The sequence below is a fragment of the Gekko japonicus genome, unplaced genomic scaffold (assembly GCF_001447785.1).
Source record: "Gekko japonicus isolate JY-2015 unplaced genomic scaffold, Gekko_japonicus_V1.1 scaffold103, whole genome shotgun sequence".
In the NCBI taxonomy this organism is placed as follows: Eukaryota; Metazoa; Chordata; class Lepidosauria; order Squamata; family Gekkonidae; genus Gekko; species Gekko japonicus.
The window spans coordinates 1,642,119-1,663,275 of record NW_015160210.1 but is presented as its reverse complement, the minus strand read 5'-3'; the positions used below and the strand labels follow the sequence as shown (position 1 = coordinate 1,663,275).

Sequence of the window (21,157 nt, the reverse complement as noted above, 5' to 3'; positions counted from 1 at the left end):
CCACTTTCTGAAAACACTTGGTGAGCACCGGATAAGGTCTTGGTGGGTACCGAGTCTTCAGGCTCCTTGCTCATGAAAAAAAGCCTGGCATGGCTCAAATGCACCGGATAACACTACATTTTCCATCTCTTATTGCGTCTCCTCAATACGCAGCGTATGAAGGCCTACATCGGTTCGCAGAAGGTTTGCTACTGTCTACAAAAGTTGGTCTGGATTTTTTTTTTGGGGGGGGAATGGGATGTCTCCGAGATCAGCCTCAACGAGCAAGGTTTAAATTAAGAGGGCTGTCGTCCAATTAGGGGGGGAAAGCGAGCCAATTAAACTGTACAAGCTTTAGTTATTAAAATCTGTATAAATTTACATATAAATACAAACTGACGCTTCTGAAAAAATTAAACCCGCTTTGATTTTTTTTTTTTAGACAAGGTGCACGTGGGACCCTGCGGGCGTGTTCGAACAGTGGGAACCCCTCCACAGGATTAACCCTTACACGAACTATAAAAGAACGCCGAAAATCCATTTGTTCCGTTGTTTTCACAACTCCTACAGGTCTGTCTGAAGCAGAGTCAAACTCTCCCAAGTCCACTCAAGCCAACGGGCTTTGAAGAATGTTAACGCTGCTTCAGGTGAGTCTGGAAGTACTCTGCAGTTTTGTTTTAAGGAGGGGGGTCGTGGCTCAGTGTAAGAGCTTCTGTTTGGTATGCGGGTTTAATCCCCGGCATCTCCAGTTAAACGGATAAGGTAATAGGTGATGGGAAAGACCTTTGCCTGAGACCCTGGAGAACTGTAGAGAGTGGCCATAGCTCAGTGGAAAAGCATCTGCTTGGCATGCAGAAGGTCCCAGGTTCAGTCCCCGGCATCTCCAGTTAAAAAGGATCAGGCAGGAGGTGATGGGAAAGACCTCGGCCTGAGACCCTGGAGAGCTGTAAAGAGGGGGCGTGGCTCACTGGTAGAGCATCTGCTTGGCATGCAGGAGGTCCCTGGTTCAATCACCGGCATCTCCAGTTAAAAAGGACCAAGCAGGAGGTGAGGGGAAGGACCTCCTCCTGAGACCCTGGAGAGCTGTAAAGAGGGGCTGTGGCTCAGTGATAGAGCATCTGCTGGGCATGCAGAAGGTCCTAGGTTCAATCCCTGGAATCTCCAGTTAAAAAGGACCAGGCAGGAGGTGATGGGAAAGACTACCCGAGACCCTGGAGAGCTATAAAGAGGGGCTGTGGCTCAGTGGCAGAGCCTCTGCTTGGCATGGAGAAGGTCCCAGGTTCAATCCCCAGCATCTCCAGTTAAAAAGGACCAGGCAGGAGGGGATGGGAAAGACCCCCACCTGAGACCCTGGAGACCTGGTGCCAGCTAGAGCAGACAATACTGACCTTGATGGACCCAGGGTCTGATTCAGTATGAGGCAGTTTCATGTGTCTTACTGTTAAGAATTTACATGGTGGGAGGAAAATCATAAGCATTTGCTGCTGCCGCCAGAGCCGTGTGGAGACGGCTGCAGGCAGAGCAAGCTGTCCATATGGAAAGTTCTGCTAGGGTGCTAGGCTTACCCTAGACTGTTTGCAGGGCTGGAGAGCAGGCAGGCCTTCCTAACAGATCTTTAACACAATTAAAGATAATGCGAAAACTGCCACCTTAGCTTCATGGATTTGACCACAGTCAAGAGATTGGATTTATACCCCACCCTTCACTCGGAGTCTCAGAACGGCTTACAAACTCCTTTCCCTTCCCCTCCCCACAACAGACACCCCGTGAGGTAGGTGAGGCTGAGAGAGCTCTGACAGAAACTGCTCTTTTTCAAGAACAGCTGTGCCAGAACTATGGCTTGCCCAAGGTCATCCAGCAGGTGCAAGTGGAGGAGTGGGAAATCAAACCCGGTTCTCCCAGATTAGAGTCTGCTCACTTAACCACTACACCAAACTGGAATGAGTAGCCAAACTGACAGTATTTGGCTGACCTGAGTGACAACCCTACGATTGACTTACTACTGGCCTACAACTGACTTACTACTGACTTACTACTGGTTTACTAGTGGCTTATCAGAAACTTGGCTCTAAAAAACCGTCACCTATTTTTAAGGACAATGAGGATGCTGTATTCGTTAATAGAATAACTGCGGGGACCTCTCCAGGAAGAACGGTATCTACCTTACCCAAGGCTCCTGACTTCCCAGGTGGATAAAGAAATATCATTTGCAATATCTGCTTTTACCTTTTGTTTTTATTTTTGGCAGTCTCACTTTAAAAAAAAGCAAATTTCCATATTTTTCAATGAAAATGTGTATGTGGCATCTGTTCACGTCTCGCAGCTCTCAAGCATCTGACTTTTTTTCTATGTGGCTCTTATGTTAAGCAAGTTTGGCCGCCCCTGGTCTAACAGGATGCTGTGGAGTTCCAGAGCAGCTTCATCATTCAAATGATGCGAACCGCTCTCTATTGTGTCATTAAACTCGCATTTAGGCCACAATGGAGATGCCTCCGATGTCATATGGGACCCAACCGGTGTGGACAAGAATTCTGGGGGTATTGCGGTGGCATGGACCGGCACCAGAATCAGAAAGACAACACCCCTAACGTTTGGCCAAGCCTGGCTCCCGGGAGAAGAAATTTCACGTGACGGTTCTGGTCTTTAAAAGACATTCGCTGGAACCCTCCTTTAGCTAGATGCTGATACAGGAAAGTTCCGCGGGGCGAGGGGCTCCATGCTGTACCCTCCCGGGATACCAATCGGCAACTCCACCCCAGCCACTTTGAACTGCGTCGCTTGCGATTGCTTCGGCGTGTCAGTTCTATTAATGGACAGGGTTAAGAGCTACGGCTAGTCCGGACTGAAAGTAGGTTACGGATTAGTTGGATTCTAGGGGACGCCGAACATTTTCATATTAAAACGAACAAGGCTGAGCAGCCTGTAAGGGGGAGGGAATTGGCGGTCCCCCCCTTACAGTCGCTATTTCCTCCACAAAGACAGCAGTATCCCTTTTCCAGGCTGAACAAACACAAGCTGACAGCAAATTCGGGAAAGAGAAGATTCGGGGAAGAGAAGATTCGGGGAAGAGAGTGTCATTTTTAATAGTGGTGGGCCAAGGTAAGAAGCATGTTTTGGACTTCTTAGCCCCTTGGGAACAGCGCTCGAGGGGAACCGTCCCAATTCTGGGACCCGAGAAACAGCAGAGCCTTTGGGAATGACCCCCGAGCCTCGCTTCTGAGCTCGGGGTGCCCCCCAATCCTCACCTACTAGCCCACTTGACTTATACAGATGGCCAAGCAGCGACACCCCCACTTATTCTACAATCGCTACACACAAACAAGGAGGAGGCCTGGTTTTCCTAGGGTGCCGGTTCTTTACTGTTTTTCCTCAACAAGGCATCCTTACAGAGAGCCGAGTTCAAAACTCAGTTTGGGCGTGACTCTGGGGTGAGCCAGTCTCTCTCTTTCAACTTACAGGTGGTTGGTTCTGCCTGATAAGAGACCCTTAACTAAATACCTAGCAACAGAGTTTAATCCAAGGTGTGTATCTACACTATAAATGTTAATCGCTTTCATGCCCCACCAACCCCAGCCCTACACCAAGAACCCAGAGAATTGTAGCCTGGCAGAGATTAACAGTCCTCCCTCAAGGAGGAAAAGGGGGGGGAACAACTTTAAGTTTCTAGTCTCTTTTAGTGAAAACGGTGAAATCGATATCGGGGTACACTTGCACCCCGACAGAGGCTTCTCTTTTACACTGTGGCTCCGTTCTACATGTTCGCCTCCCACTTCTTAGCATCCGGATAGCACGGTACGTAGAGATGTGAAGGCCCGGAAAAAAAACGAAAAAATTCAGGGAAAAAAATGGGTTTTTTCCTGAAGCTTTGTTTTTTTCTGAAAAATTGGAAAAATTGAAAAAAGAAAAGAAAAAAAATATTATGGAACATTTTATTTTAACATGATGAATAAAATATTTTAAGACAAGGTGTTCAAATATTTTCCAAATCATTTCTAATATATATATATATATGGTATCAGATTGATCTAATTTCTGTGCACTGAGGACAAGCAAGTCCTAGGTTACAAACTGAACTCTCCAATGCAAGAACAAGATGCATTTCTTCCTTTAGGAGGTGCGATTGTCAGAAGAAAATAAAAAAGTTTCAATTTTGTTTTTGCACGTGGGTGGGTATTCTGTTGGTAATAATTGTTTGGATACACTATATTTTTAATATGCTAGTTGTGATAATTTCATGCCAAGTAAAAATGTCCATAGTCATATTTCAATCTACAAAAGACAAAAGAAATGTTAATGTAGCATTTTTTTCAATTTTTCCAAAAATTTCCGTTTCCCCCCGAAAAAACCCCGGGTTTTTTCCGAGCTTAAAAATTTCCAGAAATTTTACATCTCTACGGTAGTGTTGGACTATGATCCGGGAGACCGTCGGTTTGAGTCCCCACTCTACCCTGGAAGCTGGCTGGGTGGCCTTGGGTGTCTCTCTCTCTCTCACTCTCTCAGCCTATCCTGCCTCACAGGGCCATTGTGAGGATAAAGTCGAGGAGAGGCAAACAACGCTGGACGTCGTTTTAGGCAGGGTATAAATATTCAAATAAATTTAAGGTGCTTGTAAAGGACTAGGAAAACGAGCCCGTCTCAGTTAACGGCATCTCGTCTCTCTTTCCTGTGCCCCCCAGAGTAATCTTTCATTTGAAGACATACAGTGACGGGGCCAAGGACTGGAGCCTTTGACCCGGGTTCTGTCGAAGGGTCATGGCCTGGGTTATTAAGCCTGCTGAGAAAAAGGGCCCTGCGAACACACCTCCCCAGTGATTTAAGAAGCAAACCTTGTGTTTACCCTGGGGGGAAAACGGATACTGCACATATTAAGGGGCAGAGGGGGGAATTCAGACAGTAAAAGGAACTGGATAGGCCCATCTTTGTTTGAAAAACCGACATGGAAAGGCAACGGATAACGTATGCCTCCCTTCCTTCCAGCACGCCCCTAACCCCTGTGCCAAAGGTATTATATTTCTGCCAACTATCCCCCCACCAAAGATGGGGAACCCACTTCCTTGTACTGTCCAGTCTGTGGTTTGTTCAACAGGGCGAGTGACAGATTAAACGGAGGGCAGTTATGCTATTTCGGGGAGACAGGGTGAGGATGAACGGAGGGGGGGGTCACTTGACCGACGAAATCCTCCTCACCATTCCTTGGGTTATTAGCCATTTGTCTATGGGCTCCAAGTCTGAACTGCCAACTTTACCTCTCCTCTGCGGTCGAGGACAGAAAGTTCCCATTACAGGAAAAAAAAGACGGAAAGAAAGAAAGAAGAAAGAAAGCCGCAGAGGCATCAATGAGGAGACAATTCCATGGTTCATCGAGATAACACGCTTACCACCGGCATCCTGCATTCTGTTCCCCACCGCCACCAGCTCAGACTTGTAAATAGCCACTAGCCTGCTCGCCTGCGGTGAGTAAAAACGGCCCATGGGCGACCAAGCAGGGGATTCGGGGTACAGTTGCAAGAAAATATGTACTTCAGTCTCTTCAGGGTTCATGGACAGCAAACATTTTTGTGGACTTATGGGCTGCCCCATCCACTTTTCACCCACCTCACCTAGATAGTGAGAAATAGCAAGCAGCAGTCTCCCAATTCCTCCCCCGGAGGGCCAGAGGTGTACCCCACCATGCACCAAAGGCAGCTTCCCCTTTCAATCAATCAAAAAGTACCTTGTGAAGTGGTTCTCAGGTGAAAACGAATATCTATTATTATTACTAATAAATGTTCACCCCGTCTCCAGTGTTCCCTCTAAGCTGAGTTAGTGTGAGCTAGCTCACAGGTTTTTAGCCTCCGGCTCACACATTTTTGTCTTAACTCAGGGAGGAGGGCTCCAGAGCAGACTAATTTATGCAGGAGCCAAATCGCCCGCTCACAACTGTAATGCCAGTCGCTCACAAAGTAGAATTTCTGCTCACAAGACTCCACAGCTTAGAGGGAACATTGCCCGTCTCTAGACCTGGTGTTAAGCCCCCCCCCAGTGGCTTACATTACAATACAAAAAATGGTTCAATAAGCATAAAACCTACAATGTCACAACTATGCACCCAAACAAAACACAACCTACGTGCCAGCAGTATTTTTTTTCCCAAAAAAGAAACCAAATGCTTCCCCCCCCCCCTTATGCTTTGTCTGCTTCGTTGGAAAGAGGGTTTCAGAGGACAGGGGCCACCACTGGGAAAGCCCTGCTCCTCCTTTTCTCGGCCTGTGCTTCCAGCGGCCTCTGCATCCATCCCAGGGCTTCCTGAAACGTTCTAAACATGAGAAGCTCGGATGGGAGGAAACGTTTCCCGAGGTACCCTCAGGCAGGGCCTGTTAGGGCTTTCATATAAACATTCAAAAGACAAAATAAAGGTACCCTGAGATGTTAAAGACGAAGTGAGACATCTTAAACAGGGATGGGCACGAACTGGCTCACGAACTAAAAGTTTGTGACGAATTTTGGCCGCTTTGTGGTTCGCGAAGTTAAGCTAGTGGCACGTCAAGTGGCACGAACTTTCCATCTGTTCATGGAGGTTCGTGAAGGGACACATCTCCAGATGGACCATCTATGCTCAATCTAAATGTTTACACAACTTCAGAGCAACAGGGGGAGCGGAACTCGGAGGGCTTGTAGAGGAGCACCTGGGGGAGGTGCCCCGTGACTTTGATATCTCTAACTTGCACAGGATCCGTTCTATAAACTCCTGAACCTCCGCCTATCAAAAGCACAGGTTCAGGAGTGTACAGGTGACAGCATCCCCCCACACCATGTTCCTGCCCCCCTGTCCTGCCAGTTGCCAGGCTGTGTGTAGATCTGACACTCCTAATTATGTTGTGCATGACTTCTGCAAAAACCGGAGACCGGCTCCTCTTCACATTCAGTATCTAAACCAGAGTGTCATTTAACCCCTCGTGTATACTTAACCCCGTCCAAGAAGTGCCGACGGCCAGAATTCTTTATGGGCAGAAACACACGTGGTGTCGTATACTCAGAATAAAGTTTTGCATCGATTGATAATAAGAGGCTACTCTGGGTAGATCGGCAGCGCCTTCGAGAAAGGGCCAAAGGGCGAGCAAACAAAAACTTTCAACACCACAGCAGGTGGGCAAAGTCAAAAGAAAGAAACTCGTCTCCGAGTACTTTGAGCGGCGGGCTTAACTCATACGAGGCCTTTGAGATGACAACACGTTCAGCTGATAACAGCCGCACTGATAGGAGAGTGCCAGCCAGTACCCGGGCCCGAAGGGTGGGGGGCCTAGCCAGGAATGTGTACCCCAGCAGTTATCCTTCCCAGTTTCCTCCCACTTGTTTCTTTTCTGGCCCAGAACGCCAACCCATCTCTCCCCTGCACACCCCTCAACCCCCTCTTTCCCCTACTAGACAAAGACAAAAACAAACAGGCCAGCCAAATATTGAGGGAAGGCAATTAAAGACTCCTTCATCTGGATATAAGGGAATAAGAGTTGCACTTGGTTTGTGAGAAGAGTGAGTAATCAGAGAGCTGATATCATAGCTTTCCCAGCGATCTAGGTAGCTGGTAGCCTTAGACAGACTTCAAGCTCAATGCCTTTCACTGCACTTTTGACCTAAAACCCCATCTAGTGGTGTCTGCTGCAAAGATGTGGTAAACAGAGCTTTCCTTGCAAACTCCATATGGGGCACCGAAGTCCCAGAACCCGTGAGCAGAGAGCACGGGGCACTTGCATTCAAGGCTCCGGGAGGAGATCAGAAATGGAAGGGCTCCGCGTGCAACGTGAAAAGGCAGAGAAGCGACCTACCCCTCCTGTGGTCTGTTTCCGAACGTCCAGGGCGGACGCCAGCCCTCGAACAGCCTGCGGGTCTTCGTAGGTCGTGCTGGGGGATAAAAAGAGATGGGCATGGTGATGAGCCAGGCAGTGAGGAAAGCCCAAAATATTAGAACTTGAGGGCATCCAATGAAGCAGATGGGCAGTACGTTCAGGATGGACAAAAGGAAAGACTACTTTACACAGTGAGTGATTAAAATGTGGAATTCGCTGCCAGAGGATGTAGTGATGGCCACAGGAATAAACAGCTTTAAAAGAGGATAAGATAGATTCATGGAGGAGAGGTCTATCAGTGGGTACTAACTGTGGTGACTGAGAGGAACCTCCACATTAAGAGGCACTAAGCCTCTGAATCCCAGAGCCGTTTTACGTATGTTTTAATTGACTACCTGCATTGCTAGTCCTTATGAGGGCAGAAAGGCGAAGTGTAAATTTGTAAAATAAAATAAGTCAAAGCTGTGTAGGTTTCTGCTTTGTTTTAAAAAAACCAGAACTAAAACCTTCACAGGTTTTTGGGAAGACAAAACATAAGAACATAAGAGAAGCCAACGTTGGGTTAGGCCAGTGGCCCATCCAGTCTAACACTCTCTCACACAGTGGCCAAAAATACCAGGTGCCATCAGGAGGTCCAGCAGTGGGGCCAGAACCCCAGAAGCCCTCCCACTGTTGCTCCCCCCCCCCAAGCACCAAGAAGATAGCGCATCACTGCCCCAGACATAAGAACATAAGAGAAGCCATGTTGGATCAGTCCAGTGGCCCATCCAGTCCAGCACTCTGTGTCGCCCAGTGGCCAAAACCCAGTTGCTATCAGGAGGTCCACCAATGGGGCCAGAACTCCAGAAGCCCTCCCACTGTGGCCCCCCAAGCACCAAGAATACAGAACATCACTTCCCCAAACATCAGAACATAAGAGAAGCCATGTTGGATCAGGCCAGTGGCCCATCCAGTCCAGCACTCTGTGTCACACAGTGGCCAAAACCCAGGTGCCATCAGGAGGTACACCAGTGGGGCCAGAACTCCAGAAGCCCTCCCACTGTGGCCCCCCAAGCACCAAGGATACAGAGCATCACTGCCCCAGACATAAGAACGTAAGAGACACCATGTTGGATCAGGCCAATGGCCCTTCCATTCCAACCATCTGCGTCACACAGTGGCCAAAACCCAGGGGCCATCAGAAGGTCCACCTGTGGGGCCAGAACTCCAGAAGCCCTCCCACTGGTGCCCCCCAAGCACCAAGAATACAGAATATCACTTCCCCAGACATCAGAACATAAGAGAAGCCAGTGTTGGGTCAGGCCAATGGCCCATCCAGTCCAACACTCTGTCACACAGTGGCCAAAAATACCAGGTGCCACCAGGAGGTCCACCAGCGGGGCCAGAACTCCAGAAGCCCTCCCACTGTTGCCCCCCCCCCGAAGCACCAAGAATACGGAGCATCACTGCCCCCAGACAGAGTGCTCCATCTATCCCTTGTGGCTAATAGCCACTGATGGACCTCTGCTCCATACATTTATCCAATCCCCTCTTGAAGCCGTCCATGCTTGTAGCCGCCGCCACCTCCTGTGGCCGTGGATTCCATGCGTTCATCACTCTTTGGATGAGGAAGTAATAGAAGACGGGAGAATGATGCACGCTGATTTGGGGTATAAATGAATTAAAGATGAATCAATAAATGCGAGTATTCCAATGCGGCCCTTCGTTATGTGGCTGGACCGAAATCCTCAAAAGTCACGGAGCCGTGGGGTTTCTTTGGGTGGTCTCCTTCCATGCTAATTACAACTCGCCTATTGCTTTTTTTTTCTGAACCTTTTCCCCTCCAGCTGTGGCCCAGATATGAACATAGGAACATAAGACAAGCCAATGGTGGAACAGGACAATGGCCCATCCAGTCCAGCACTCTTTTGTCACACAGTGGCCAAAAAAACCAGGTACCATCAGGAGGTCCAGCAGTCCAAGACATTAGAAGCTCTCCCATTATTGCCCCCCCCTCAAGCACCAAGAATATAGAGCATCCCTTGTCCCAGACTGAGAGTTCCTGTCTATACCTTGTGGCTAATAGCCACTGATGGACTTCTGCTCCATATGCTTATTCAATTCCCTCTTGAAGCCGTCCATGTTTGTAGCCGCCACCACCTCCTGTGGCAGTGAATTCCATGTCTTAATCACTCTTTGGGTGAAGAAGGACTTCCTTTTATCCATTTTAACCTGACCGCTCAGATATTTTATGGAGTGCCGACAAGGACTTCTTGTATTGTGGGAAAGGGAGAAAAGAACTTCTTTCTCAACCTGCTCTATCCCATGCATCATCTTGTAAACCTCGATCCTGTCACCCCTCAGCCGTCGTTTCTCCAAGCCAAAGAGCCCCAAGCGTTTTAATCTTTCCTCATAGGGAAGGCGTTTCAACCCTTTTATCATTCCGGTTGCCCTTTTCTGCACTTTCCCCAGTGCTATAATATCCTTTTTGAGATGTGGTGACCAGAACTGTACACGGTACTCCAAATGTCGCTGTACCAACTGCCCGTTCAAGAAACCTACCTGTTCTTAAACCGGTTTTCCATTTGATCCCCCCACCCCACCGCCCAAAAAACTTTTCAAGGCAAAGCTATGTCACTGTTCTTGCGTTCCATATGGATAGCCCTTCTGATGCCTGTGTTTATATTTACTCAGGGCTCCTTTTGTAGCAGGAACTCCTTTGCATATTAGGTGACACCTCCCCCCCAATGTAGCCAATCCTCCGAGAGCCCACAGAGCTCTTCTTACAGGGGTCTTCTGTATTCCCATTAGGACAGATCTGTCACTATGCTCTGCCACTGCTATGCAATTAGTGATACCGTTACCAGCACTTTATGATCGGCTTTTACAAATGTTCTGTTTTGTGTCGCTTTAACTTTTTATGCCAGCAGTCCTGAGCCTGCTTCAATGGGGAGGGCGGGGCATAAATCAAATAAATAATTAAATAAATAAATGGACCCTCCCTGGTCTGATTCAGCAGGGCTCTTCTGAGGTTCTTATCAGGGGAAGGCCTCGGCGTCTCTGCCCTGTTGCTAGCCCTCCAGAGGAACTGGTTGGCCACTGTGTGAGATGGGATGCCGGACTAGATGGACCCTCACTGGTCTGATTCAGCAGGGCTCTTCTGAGGTTCTTATCAGGGGAAGGCCTCGGCGTCTCTGCCCTGTTGCTAGCCCTCCAGAGGAACTGGTTGGCCACTGTGTGAGATGGGATGCCGGACTAGATGGACCCTCACTGGTCTGATTCAGCAGGGCTCTTCTGAGGTTCTTATCAGGGGAAGGCCTCGGCGTCTCTGCCCTGTTGCTAGCCCTCCAGAGGAACTGGTTGGCCACTGTGTGAGATGGGATGCCGGACTAGATGGACCCTCACTGGTCTGATTCAGCAGGGCTCTTCTGAGGTTCTTATCAGGGGAAGGCCTCGGCGTCTCTGCCCTGTTGCTAGCCCTCCAGAGGAACTGGTTGGCCACTGTGTGAGATGGGATGCCGGACTAGATGGACCCTCACTGGTCTGATTCAGCAGGGCTCTTCTGAGGTTCTTATCAGGGGAAGGCCTCGGCGTCTCTGCCCTGTTGCTAGCCCTCCAGAGGAACTGGTTGGCCACTGTGTGAGATGGGATGCCGGACTAGATGGACCCTCACTGGTCTGATTCAGCAGGGCTCTTCTGAGGTTCTTATCAGGGGAAGGCCTCGGCGTCTCTGCCCTGTTGCTAGCCCTCCAGAGGAACTGGTTGGCCACTGTGTGAGATGGGATGCCGGACTAGATGGACCCTCACTGGTCTGATTCAGCAGGGCTCTTCTGAGGTTCTTATCAGGGGAAGGCCTCGGCGTCTCTGCCCTGTTGCTAGCCCTCCAGAGGAACTGGTTGGCCACTGTGTGAGATGGGATGCCGGACTAGATGGACCCTCACTGGTCTGATTCAGCAGGGCTCTTCTGAGGTTCTTATCAGGGGAAGGCCTCGGCGTCTCTGCCCTGTTGCTAGCCCTCCAGAGGAACTGGTTGGCCACTGTGTGAGATGGGATGCCGGACTAGATGGACCCTCACTGGTCTGATCCAGCAGGGCTCTGCTGATCTTCTTATGTCTCCTCGGAACCCGTAAGTTGCCAGGATGCCGAGGACAAGGAGTCTGATGTGAAAACGTGCCCACTGATTCAGCCACAAGATGGAGCCCAAGGACCGAATTCTAGCACCTGTCCCTCCTGCCAAAGCAACAGGGAGACTCCGGGGGCTCTTATCTGCTTTCCCCCCAGAGAGTCTCCCGTCCGTCTGTGTTCAGCTGCCTAAAGAGTGGCGACAGCCGTAAATAACAACCTCTTTCGACATAAGAGGCTGACCCAGGCAAGATGGTCTTTGTGTAGAAAAACCGCAGTCTGCAGGGGAAAAACTATCGCATGCTGCATTGCTGGTAAGCAGAACAAACCGCGATTCCAGTGGCACCTTTAAGACCACCAAAGGTTCATTCAAGGCATGAGCTTTCCTGTGCGTGCACAGCCCATAACCACTGCAGGATTTTTACCTTGTGACCCACAGGGCAATTTCTGGTCTGTACAATTCCTTGGGAGGCCAAAGAAGACCCCTCCCCTCCCCCGGCCCCTACATACGCCTTGCGCTGATCGGCCGACGGCCCGCCTCGCGTCTGTGCGAACATGTCGAAGTCGTCGCGGGGGTTGGAGGGCTGGAGGGAGCTGAGCGTCCCGCTCACGTTGCCGGCGCCCAAATCTGCAGAGGGACGGGACAAAAGGGGACGGGGGAGGTCAGGCCGACAAAGGAACGCCTCCTCTGCATCTCTGGCGAAGGCGGGCTCGTTTCCAAAACTCGCTCTTCGCCACCAAGTCAAGAGCTGGACACCCTGATCCACTGTTTCTTTTCTTCCCAACGGGAACACAAAGACCTGACTGGCTGTTACACTGTAGCCTTATGCAAAAGTTGGCCTGGCATAAACACATGCCAAGCAGAGGCTCTGCCACTGAGCCACAGCTCCTCTTTACAGCTCTCCAGGGTCTCTGGCAGAGAGGTCTTTCCCATCACCTCCTGCCTGGTCCTTTTTAACTGGAGATGCCGGGGATTGAACCTGGGACTTTCTGCGTGCCAAGCAGAAGCTCTTCCACTGAGCCACGGTCCCTCTTTACAGCTCTCCAGGGTCTCAAGCGGAGGTCTTTCCCATCACCTCCTGCCTGGTCCTTTATAACTGGAGATGCCGGGGATTGAACCTTGGACCTTCTGCATGCCAAGCAGAGGCTCTTCCACTGAGCCACAGCCCCTCTCAACAGCTTTTCAGGGTCTCAGGCTGAGGTCTTTCCCATCATCTCCTGCCTGGTCCTTTTTAACTGGAGATGCCGGGGACTGAACCTGGGACTTTCTGCGTGCCAAGAAAAGGTTCTTCCACTGAGCCACAGCCCTTCTTGACAACTCTCCAGGGTCTCAGGTGGAGGTCTTTCCCATCACCTCCTGCCTCGTCCTTTATACCTGGAGATGCCGGGGATTGAACCTTGGACCTTCTGCATGCCAAGCAGATGCTCTACCACCGGGCCACGGCCCCACCTCGATCAAACCAGCAAAACCCAAAAAGCCTCTTGCAAAGGCACATTTCAACCTCCCAGTGATGGAGATCCTGTTGCATGGAGGAGGAGGAGGAGATTGGATTTATACCCCGCCCTTCACTTGGGAGTCTCAGAGCGGCTTACAAACTCCTTTCCCTTCCCCTCCCCACAACAGACACCCTGAGAGGTAGGTGGGGCTGAGAGAGCTCTTTCCCGAACTGTCCATGAGCGAACAGCTCTGAGAGAACTATGGTTTGCGATGTTGTACTAGATGGACCACTGGTCTGATCCAGCAGGGCTCTTCTGATGTTCTTATGAAGGCCTCGGACTCTGTGCCCTGTTGTTGGCCCTCCAGAGGAACTGGTTGGCCACTGTGTGAGATGGGATGCTGGACTAGATGGACCCCTGGTCTGAACCAGCAGGGCTCTTCTGATGTTCTTATGAAGGCCTTAACCTCTCTGCCCTGATGTTGGCCCTCCAGGGGAACTGGTCAGCCACTGTGTGAGATGAGATGCTGGGCTAGATGGACTCTCACTGGTCTGACCCAGCAGGGCTCTTCTGATATTCTGATGTTCTCTTAACAGGTCTGCACAGACAAGTCCTCCGGGATTCACATCGTACAACGGCTCTTCAAAAACGCTGCCTATCTCCACTAGCCCTGGCCCTCTGACAGAGCTTCTGAAGTGGCCGCACCTCATGGCTAATCCCGTTTTCCCTATCTCTTGCCCTTGAAAAGGAAACAGAACGAGGCACAACACTCACCGAGCCCAGCAAGCTGGGTAGAAAGGGTCGACGCCGGGGGAGCGCTGTTTCCAACCATGGGGCTGACCACAGCGGGAGAACCGGGCCCCAGGTCTATCAAGTTGTCCTCGGTTACTTCGTTGAGAACCTGCGGGGCCATTGGGTCAGAAGAACAGGAAGTTAGGCATCCCGCGGGGCCATGCTTTTCAAATGCGGGCTCCGCCTCAAAACGAGTGGCACGCGAGGGCGCCCTGTTTAGCCCCACAGATGGCACCGCGGAGAGGTGTGCCAGACAACCTTCTTGGGATAAAGCATTCAGCGGCAGAGAAATCGTGCCCCCGACTGAACAGCCTGACTTACCCCGTTGCTGGCGTTCTGCGTCGACCGGCCCAGCCGGTACCGCTCAAACCTGCGTGGCAGAATGAGAAGAAGAGGAGAGGTTAAAAAACCAGAAATGCTGTAGAAAAACTCCCTCAGTGGGGGAATCTGCCTGTTCGAGTGAATTAGCCTCGGGGCTTGCGGCACTGTTGAAGGAAAGTGACGTGCAACCTCTGTGTTTATCCCACCTTTCGTAACCCAAAGGTGTCTCAGAGCGGTATGCAATCACCTTCCCTTCCTCTCCCCACGACAGACATCCTGTGAGTTAGGTGAGGCTGAGAGAGCTCTGAGAGAACTGTGACTAACCCAAGGTCACCCAGCAGCTGCACATGGAGGAGAAGATTGGATTTATACCCCACCCTTCACTACCCAAAGGAGTCTCAGAGCGGCTTACGAACTCCTTTCCCTTCCCCTCCCAACAACACACACCCTGTGAGGCAAGGTAAACCTGAGAGAGCTCTCTCGAGGACTGCCCTTGAGAGAACAGCTCTGAGAGAACTTGTGACTGACCCGAGGTCACATCAGCAGCTGCATGTGGAGGAGTGGGGAATCAAACCCGGTTCTCCCAGATCAGAGTCCGCACTCCTGACCACGGCACCAAACTGGCTCTCAAACATTAATGCATTGCAAAGAGGAAATTTGATGTGGCTGTGCTGGAGAGCTCGGTTCAGACCCACTTACACAGGACACTCACTGGGTGATTTTGGGATACTTTACCTGTCACTACCTAACCTACGTCACAAGGCTGTTGGGAGACTTAAAGGGAGGAGAGGAGAGGAGAACTATAGATCCGAGGATGAGCAAGACAGGGAGACAGAAACCTGGACACAGACCCTGCCTTCCATATATACGTATTCAGACCATTTGTCTATCAAGGATGGTCTTGTCTACTCTGACGGGCTGTGAATCTCCGGGGTAGCAGGCAGAGTGCTTTCACATCACCTGTTACCAGATCATTTTATCAGGAGATGCTAGGGATCGAACCTGGGACTCTGTGTATGAAAAGCAGATGTTCTGCTACTGAGCCATGGTCTCTATCCACATGAAGCTGCCTTTCCCTGTGTTTGACTATAGGTCTACTGAGGTCAGGATCATCTACTCCAACTGTCAACAAATCTCCAGTGTCTCAGGCTGAGGTCTCTCCCATCACCTACTGCCTGGTCCTTTTAACTGGAGATGCCGGGGATTGAACCTGGGACCTTCTGCTTACCAAGCAGAGGCTCTGCCATTGAGCCACAGCCCCTCTTTGCAGCTCTCCAGGCTGAGGTCTTTCCCATCACCTCCTGCCTGGTCCTTTTAAGTGGGGATGCTACTGGGGATTGAACCTGGGACCTTCTGCGTGCCAAGCAGAGGCTCTTCCCCTGAGCCACAGCCATAAGAACATACCAAGCAGAGGCTCTGCCACTCTTTGCAGCTCTCCAGGGTCTCAGGCGGAGGGTGTTTCCCATCACCTCCTGCCTGGTCCCTTTAACTGGAGATGCCGAGGATTGAGCCTGGGACCTTCTGCATGCCAAGCAGAGGCGCTTCCACTGAGCCACAGCCCCTCTTTGCAGCTCTCCGGGGTCTCAGGTGGAGGTCTTTCCCATCACCTCCTGCCTGGTCCCTTTAACTGGAGATGCCGGGGATTGAACCTGGGACCTTCTGCATGCCAACCAGATGCTCTACCACCGGGCCACGGCCCCACATCGATCAAACCAGCAAAACCCCAAAAGCCACTTGCAAAGGCACATTTCAACCTCCCAGTGATGGAGATCCCGTTGCATGCTTTTTAACTCTGAGGCAACAGGGCATTAAGAACTCGGAGAGGGAACGGGACAGGCCACCTCTCATATCGGAGGAAGACATTGTTCAGGTCGTCGTTCACGTGCAGGAGCTCTTCCGTGACTTCTTCGTTGGACACCCGGGAGATGAGTTCCACGATCCTTTGCTGCATGGCTCGACACGTCCGGTTCAGCTCCTGGGGGGGGAAACGAAATAATGGGATGCTTACGGGCAATGCGGCACACTCACGCGAAAAGAATTAACGACCTAAGTCAACACCATCAGGGCTTTGCAGGGAGTTCCTCAGCCACAGTTTGGTGTGAGAGCCAGTTTGGCATAGTGGTTAAGTGCGCGGACTCAGAGATCTGATAAGATCGGGCTAGCCTGAGAGAATGCCATAAATCCACACAAACAAGGCATCTGAGTGCATGAGACACCGCATTCCCCCTTCAAAAAAAGATCAGCCGCCTCAGAAACAATGAAATCAACTGCAGATCTTCTTCGGGGGGGAACCCCTGAAAAGCAAAACTGACTCCAGCAGAACGCCACATGCATTAAGAGCATCAGAAGAGAAACTGGGATTGCGTATCCTAACACACAGCTGCAGGGCCGTAGCCCTGACAAAAATGTGCCTCCAGAGGATTCCAGGGGTTAGGGTGGCTCGCCCCCGCCTGCTGTTATCGGAGGGAACCGCCATCAGCGTCAGAAGAGAGGCCTCGCTGTTGAAGCCCCTGGGGATGGGAAGCGACACGGAGGGAGACCAAAGGCCAAGTGCCAGGGACAGCAGGCATCATTCTGGGGAATGGGAGCGTCAGGGCAAGCGCAGAACAACCAGCACTCTTTCCACCTGCGTTTTCTCCCCACACACAGATGCAACCGCAAAAAGAGGTGCGTTAGGAGCAAGACCTTTGCGGTACAGAAGACGCCGCGCCTAATGAGAGACGGATGCAGACCTGATTGATTTGCCAAAGTTCACCGTGTTGTTTTGGAGACTGGAATGCTTGGGAGGGGCCTTTGCCGTGAGAGGTGTACAAAACGTGTTGCGGGGGAAAGAAACCCGGACTGGGGAGGGGCAGATGCGGCTGTAACCAGATGCTGCCTCTGTTAGGATCAGTTGTAGAAATGGGTCACAGCCCCACAACCTGGGCTTAGTTTGGTGCCTTGGTGAAGTGCGCGGACTCTAATCTGGGAGAACCAGGTCTGATTCCCCACGCCTCCACTCGCAGCTGCTGGATGACTTTGGGCAAACCACAGTTCTGTCAGAGCTGTTCTCTCAAGGGCAGTTTCTGTCAAGAGCTCTCTCAACCCCACCTACCGCACAGGGGGTCTGGTTCTGGGGAAGGGAAAGGAGTCTGTAAGCTGCTCTGAGACTCCGAGTGAAGGGCGGGGTATAAATCCAATCTCCTCCTCCTCCTCCTCCTCTTCGAGGCTCAACCCACAAGGACACTGGGATTCACTGAGTTAGCAAACCTGATAAAGATGCATTTTCTGGGCTGTATCGCTTCAGGCTGTGGGTAGGGGGCGACGCCTTAGAATAATTCAGCCCCCTACTCACCCAGAGAAAAGGAAAAAAGAGCTGGTGTGGTGCAGTGGTTAGTGTGCCAGACCCGGACCTGGGAGACCCAGGTTCGAATCCCCACTCTGCCGTGAAAACTCGGGCCGGTCGCACACTTGTCAGCCAAGCCTACCTCACAGGGCTGTGGTGAGAATAAAAAGGATGGGAAGGGATGTCAGCCACTTTGGGTCCCTGCTGGGGAGAAAAGGCAGGGTGAAAACGAAACGGACAAATAGAGACTCCCCCTGCAAAGTCAGCCAGGGAAGAGCAGAATTCATTTACTTTATTTATACCCCCCTTTCCCCCACAATGGGGACTCAAAGTGGCTTCCGACGTTCCCTCCCCAGCTCCATTCTGTCCTCACTAGAAACTCCCATAAGGCAGGTCAGGCTGAGAGTGTGGAGCTGTCTCAAGGCCACCCACTGGGGTTGCCAGGTCCTCCTGGAGATTTGGGAGTGGAGCCTGGGGAGAGCAGAGACCTCAGAGGGGTACGTAGGGTTCGCCGTCCACATGAAGTGGCCTCATACGGAATCAGACCCTCGGTCCATCAAAGTCAGTCTTGTCTACTCAGACTGGCAGCAGCTCTCCAGGGTCTCAGGTGGAGAAAGGTCTTTCCCATCACCTCCTGCCTGGTCCTTTTACCTGGAGATGCCGGGGATTGAACCTGGGAACTTCTGCATACCAAGCAGATGCTCTTCCACTGAGCCACAGCCCCTCTTTGCAGCTCTCCAAGGTCTCAGGCGGAGGTCTTTCCCATCACCTACTGCCCGGTCCTTTTTAATTGGAGATGCAGGGGATTGAATCTGGGACCTTCTGCATGCCAAGCAGGTGCTTTACCACTCAACCCCAGACCCTTGTAAACTAAAATGGGTCCAAATCATCCATTTTCTCCAGGGGAACCAATCTCTGCAGTCTGGAGATGGCCTTGAACTCTAGGGGATCCCCAGGTCCCACCAAGAGGCCGGCATCCCTGTTGCCCACCAAACAGACCTGAGCAGGATTCTGAGTACGCCTGTTCAGGACCGCTTCCTTTGCTAAACCGAAGCCGACGTGAAGATCCAGTCCCATTTACTCACCTGCAGTAACTCAAGGTCTGAAGGGTCCTCCTGACCGGGCACCATTTCCGTCAGCATCTCCGACATAACTTTTGTGTTCCCACGAACGACGTCCAGTTCGCTGCGCAGCCGGGCGATCTGTCGGGAGGGAGCGCCGATTTGTTTTTTGCCCAAAGGAGGTTTGCTTCTGAACTCTCATGTGCAGTTTAAAGGGAGGGAAAAATCCTCTCCCAAGGTCTCCCCCCCCCCCCGACCTGCGATACCTGTTCGGTATTTGCAGTGATGGGGCTGCTCACGTTCAGGGGCGGCACCTGCGGGGGTGAGTAGGCGGTCGGGGAAGGCGACGGGTAGGGGCTGGCGCTCACCCTCGGCTGGGATTGGGAGTTGTGCATGTTGGCCGCTGGGTCGACTTCGGGGACGCTCTGCAGGGGAGAAAAGATGTAAACGAAGGCAGCGTTGTGATGTGGGGCACGTGTGGGCGGGCCCATACCCAGGATTTCGTGGCTTGTGGGGCAATTTTCCCCCCAGGTGGGGCTGAGAGTGCAGAAAGACAAGCCATTGAGCCAATAGGAAACTGTTTCCAGGTGAGGTCTCTGAATTGCAAGCCGTCAACCACTGTAGAGGACAAGTTCTCAGCTGCTGCAAGTTAATCACTTCTGCCAGCTTGAGCAACAAGCCTCTGTTTTACTCCACTCCATCTGTACTGGAGGGGGTGGGGTTTGAACACCTTTGCCAGCTGAACAGATGCTTTTGGAAAAGATGGGGAGCTAGAGAGCAGAACCCATCATTTTGTTTTTTAGGGGAAGCGGATTATATATGCTTGAAGCTGCATATTCATAGGTCAGAAACGTAACTAGAGAGTTTTCTTTTATCCTGCTTGTCTTTCAGAACACACAGAGTTATTTCTTCCGGGTTTCATTTCAATATTAATTTCATCTCAATTTCTCTAGATTTTTCCATTTTTATATCACTAATACCTTTCATTATTTTATTTATCTCATTTTCTGATAACTTTACATCTTTCTCCCATTTTGACTGTATTATGCCAGTCATATAAATTTTATCTTCAACCAATTTGCTATATATCTTTCTTACAATACCCTTTTTATTATCTTCTTTAATTGCATACAATTCTTCCATCCAGGTGTCCTCCTCATTTAATATTCCAGAATACTTCCTTTGTTTCAAAATATTATATAAACCAATAATCCTTAACCAATATTGTCCTCCCACTCTTCCCATTGCTTCTTGCATCTGAATTAAATTCCCTTGAGCATTATACATATCTTTCACTTTCCATAGGTCCTTTACCTGTAGCTCTTCCCAAAAAGTTACCTCAAAATTTTTAAATTCCTCATTTAGTGATTCAAGTGGGGCCCACTTTGAAAGAGGGGGCATCCACATAGTCTGTCCCCCCCCCCATATTTTTAATGCTGTCCATCCTGTGCCTATTGTATTCTTGATCTCTTTTTTTAGTCTTTGTGTAAATATTCCAAACCTGATTTTTCCTCCGTTTATACAGTCTTCCCATCGGACCCATTTATCCTTACTTTTACTATCCATTTCCAACATCATTTTTATTTGGAAAGCTTCATAATATCCTTCCAGTTGTGGCATACCCCAGCCTAGATGTTCCTTTGATGAATATATCACTTTCCTTGGTATTCTAGCTTGTTTCTTTCCAAAAACCCAATTTTTAATACCTTATCCCACTCTTCTAACTGCTTCTTAGATACCCATTCTGGTAGTACCTGAAACAAATACATAAACTTTGGTATTATAAACATTTTAAGTGCCCTAATCTTCCCTAGTATACTTAAATATCTATCTTATATACTAAGCTATCTTATATGGTCAAGGGATTGACATCTGATTGTTGGCATTGTAAAAAAGAAAAGGGTTATTATGTACATCTTTGGTGGGGGTGTTCTAAGGTGGTTAATTTTTGGCAAAAGATATTGGAAAAGGTGGAGGAAGTATGTAAGGTTAAAGTGGAGTTATCAGGGAAAGTATTATTCATGGGGATTTTAGGGAACTGTAAAATAGAAAAACCATATCAGGATTTATTTAAAGCTATGATTTTAGCTGCCCATGCAATTATAGCGTTTGGCTGGAAAGATGCTACAAAATAGAGTACAGACAGATGGAATGATTGCTTATATGAATGGATACAGTCGGACATATTACTGATATTAAAACAGGAAAAGTTAGGTGAGGATAAGATTGTGGAGGTCAAGAAGAGATGGTTAGGGTATATAAGATGGGTAAAAGCGGGGGGGGGGGGCAATAATAAAATATTGGTTAAACTCCAAAAG

The 21,157-nt window shown here is 50.1% G+C and overlaps 1 protein-coding gene and 1 non-coding gene across 6 annotated transcripts in view; both read right to left on the bottom strand.

The window, feature by feature from the left end:
* Positions 1-21,157, bottom strand: part of TOM1L2 (target of myb1 like 2 membrane trafficking protein) — a 42,743-nt gene that overhangs the window by 13,157 nt on the left and 8,429 nt on the right. For 4 of the 5 annotated variants that reach the window (XM_015409518.1, XM_015409525.1, XM_015409533.1 and 1 more), the window contains exons 5-12: positions 20,546-20,593; positions 19,106-19,264; positions 18,864-18,980; positions 16,295-16,428; positions 14,454-14,502; positions 14,115-14,241; positions 12,414-12,531; positions 7,782-7,857 (exon numbers count right to left, since the gene is read on the bottom strand). In XM_015409518.1, the coding sequence (XP_015265004.1) occupies positions 7,782-7,857; positions 12,414-12,531; positions 14,115-14,241; positions 14,454-14,502; positions 16,295-16,428; positions 18,864-18,980; positions 19,106-19,264; positions 20,546-20,593 (828 nt within the window). The remainder of the gene's footprint in view (positions 1-7,781; positions 7,858-12,413; positions 12,532-14,114; positions 14,242-14,453; positions 14,503-16,294; positions 16,429-18,863; positions 18,981-19,105; positions 19,265-20,545; positions 20,594-21,157) is intronic. The other variant, XM_015409549.1, reaches the window with a different exon arrangement.
* TRNAT-GGU lies at positions 15,643-15,714 on the bottom strand. The gene has a single exon. It is a non-coding gene; the product is annotated as a tRNA-Thr (tRNA).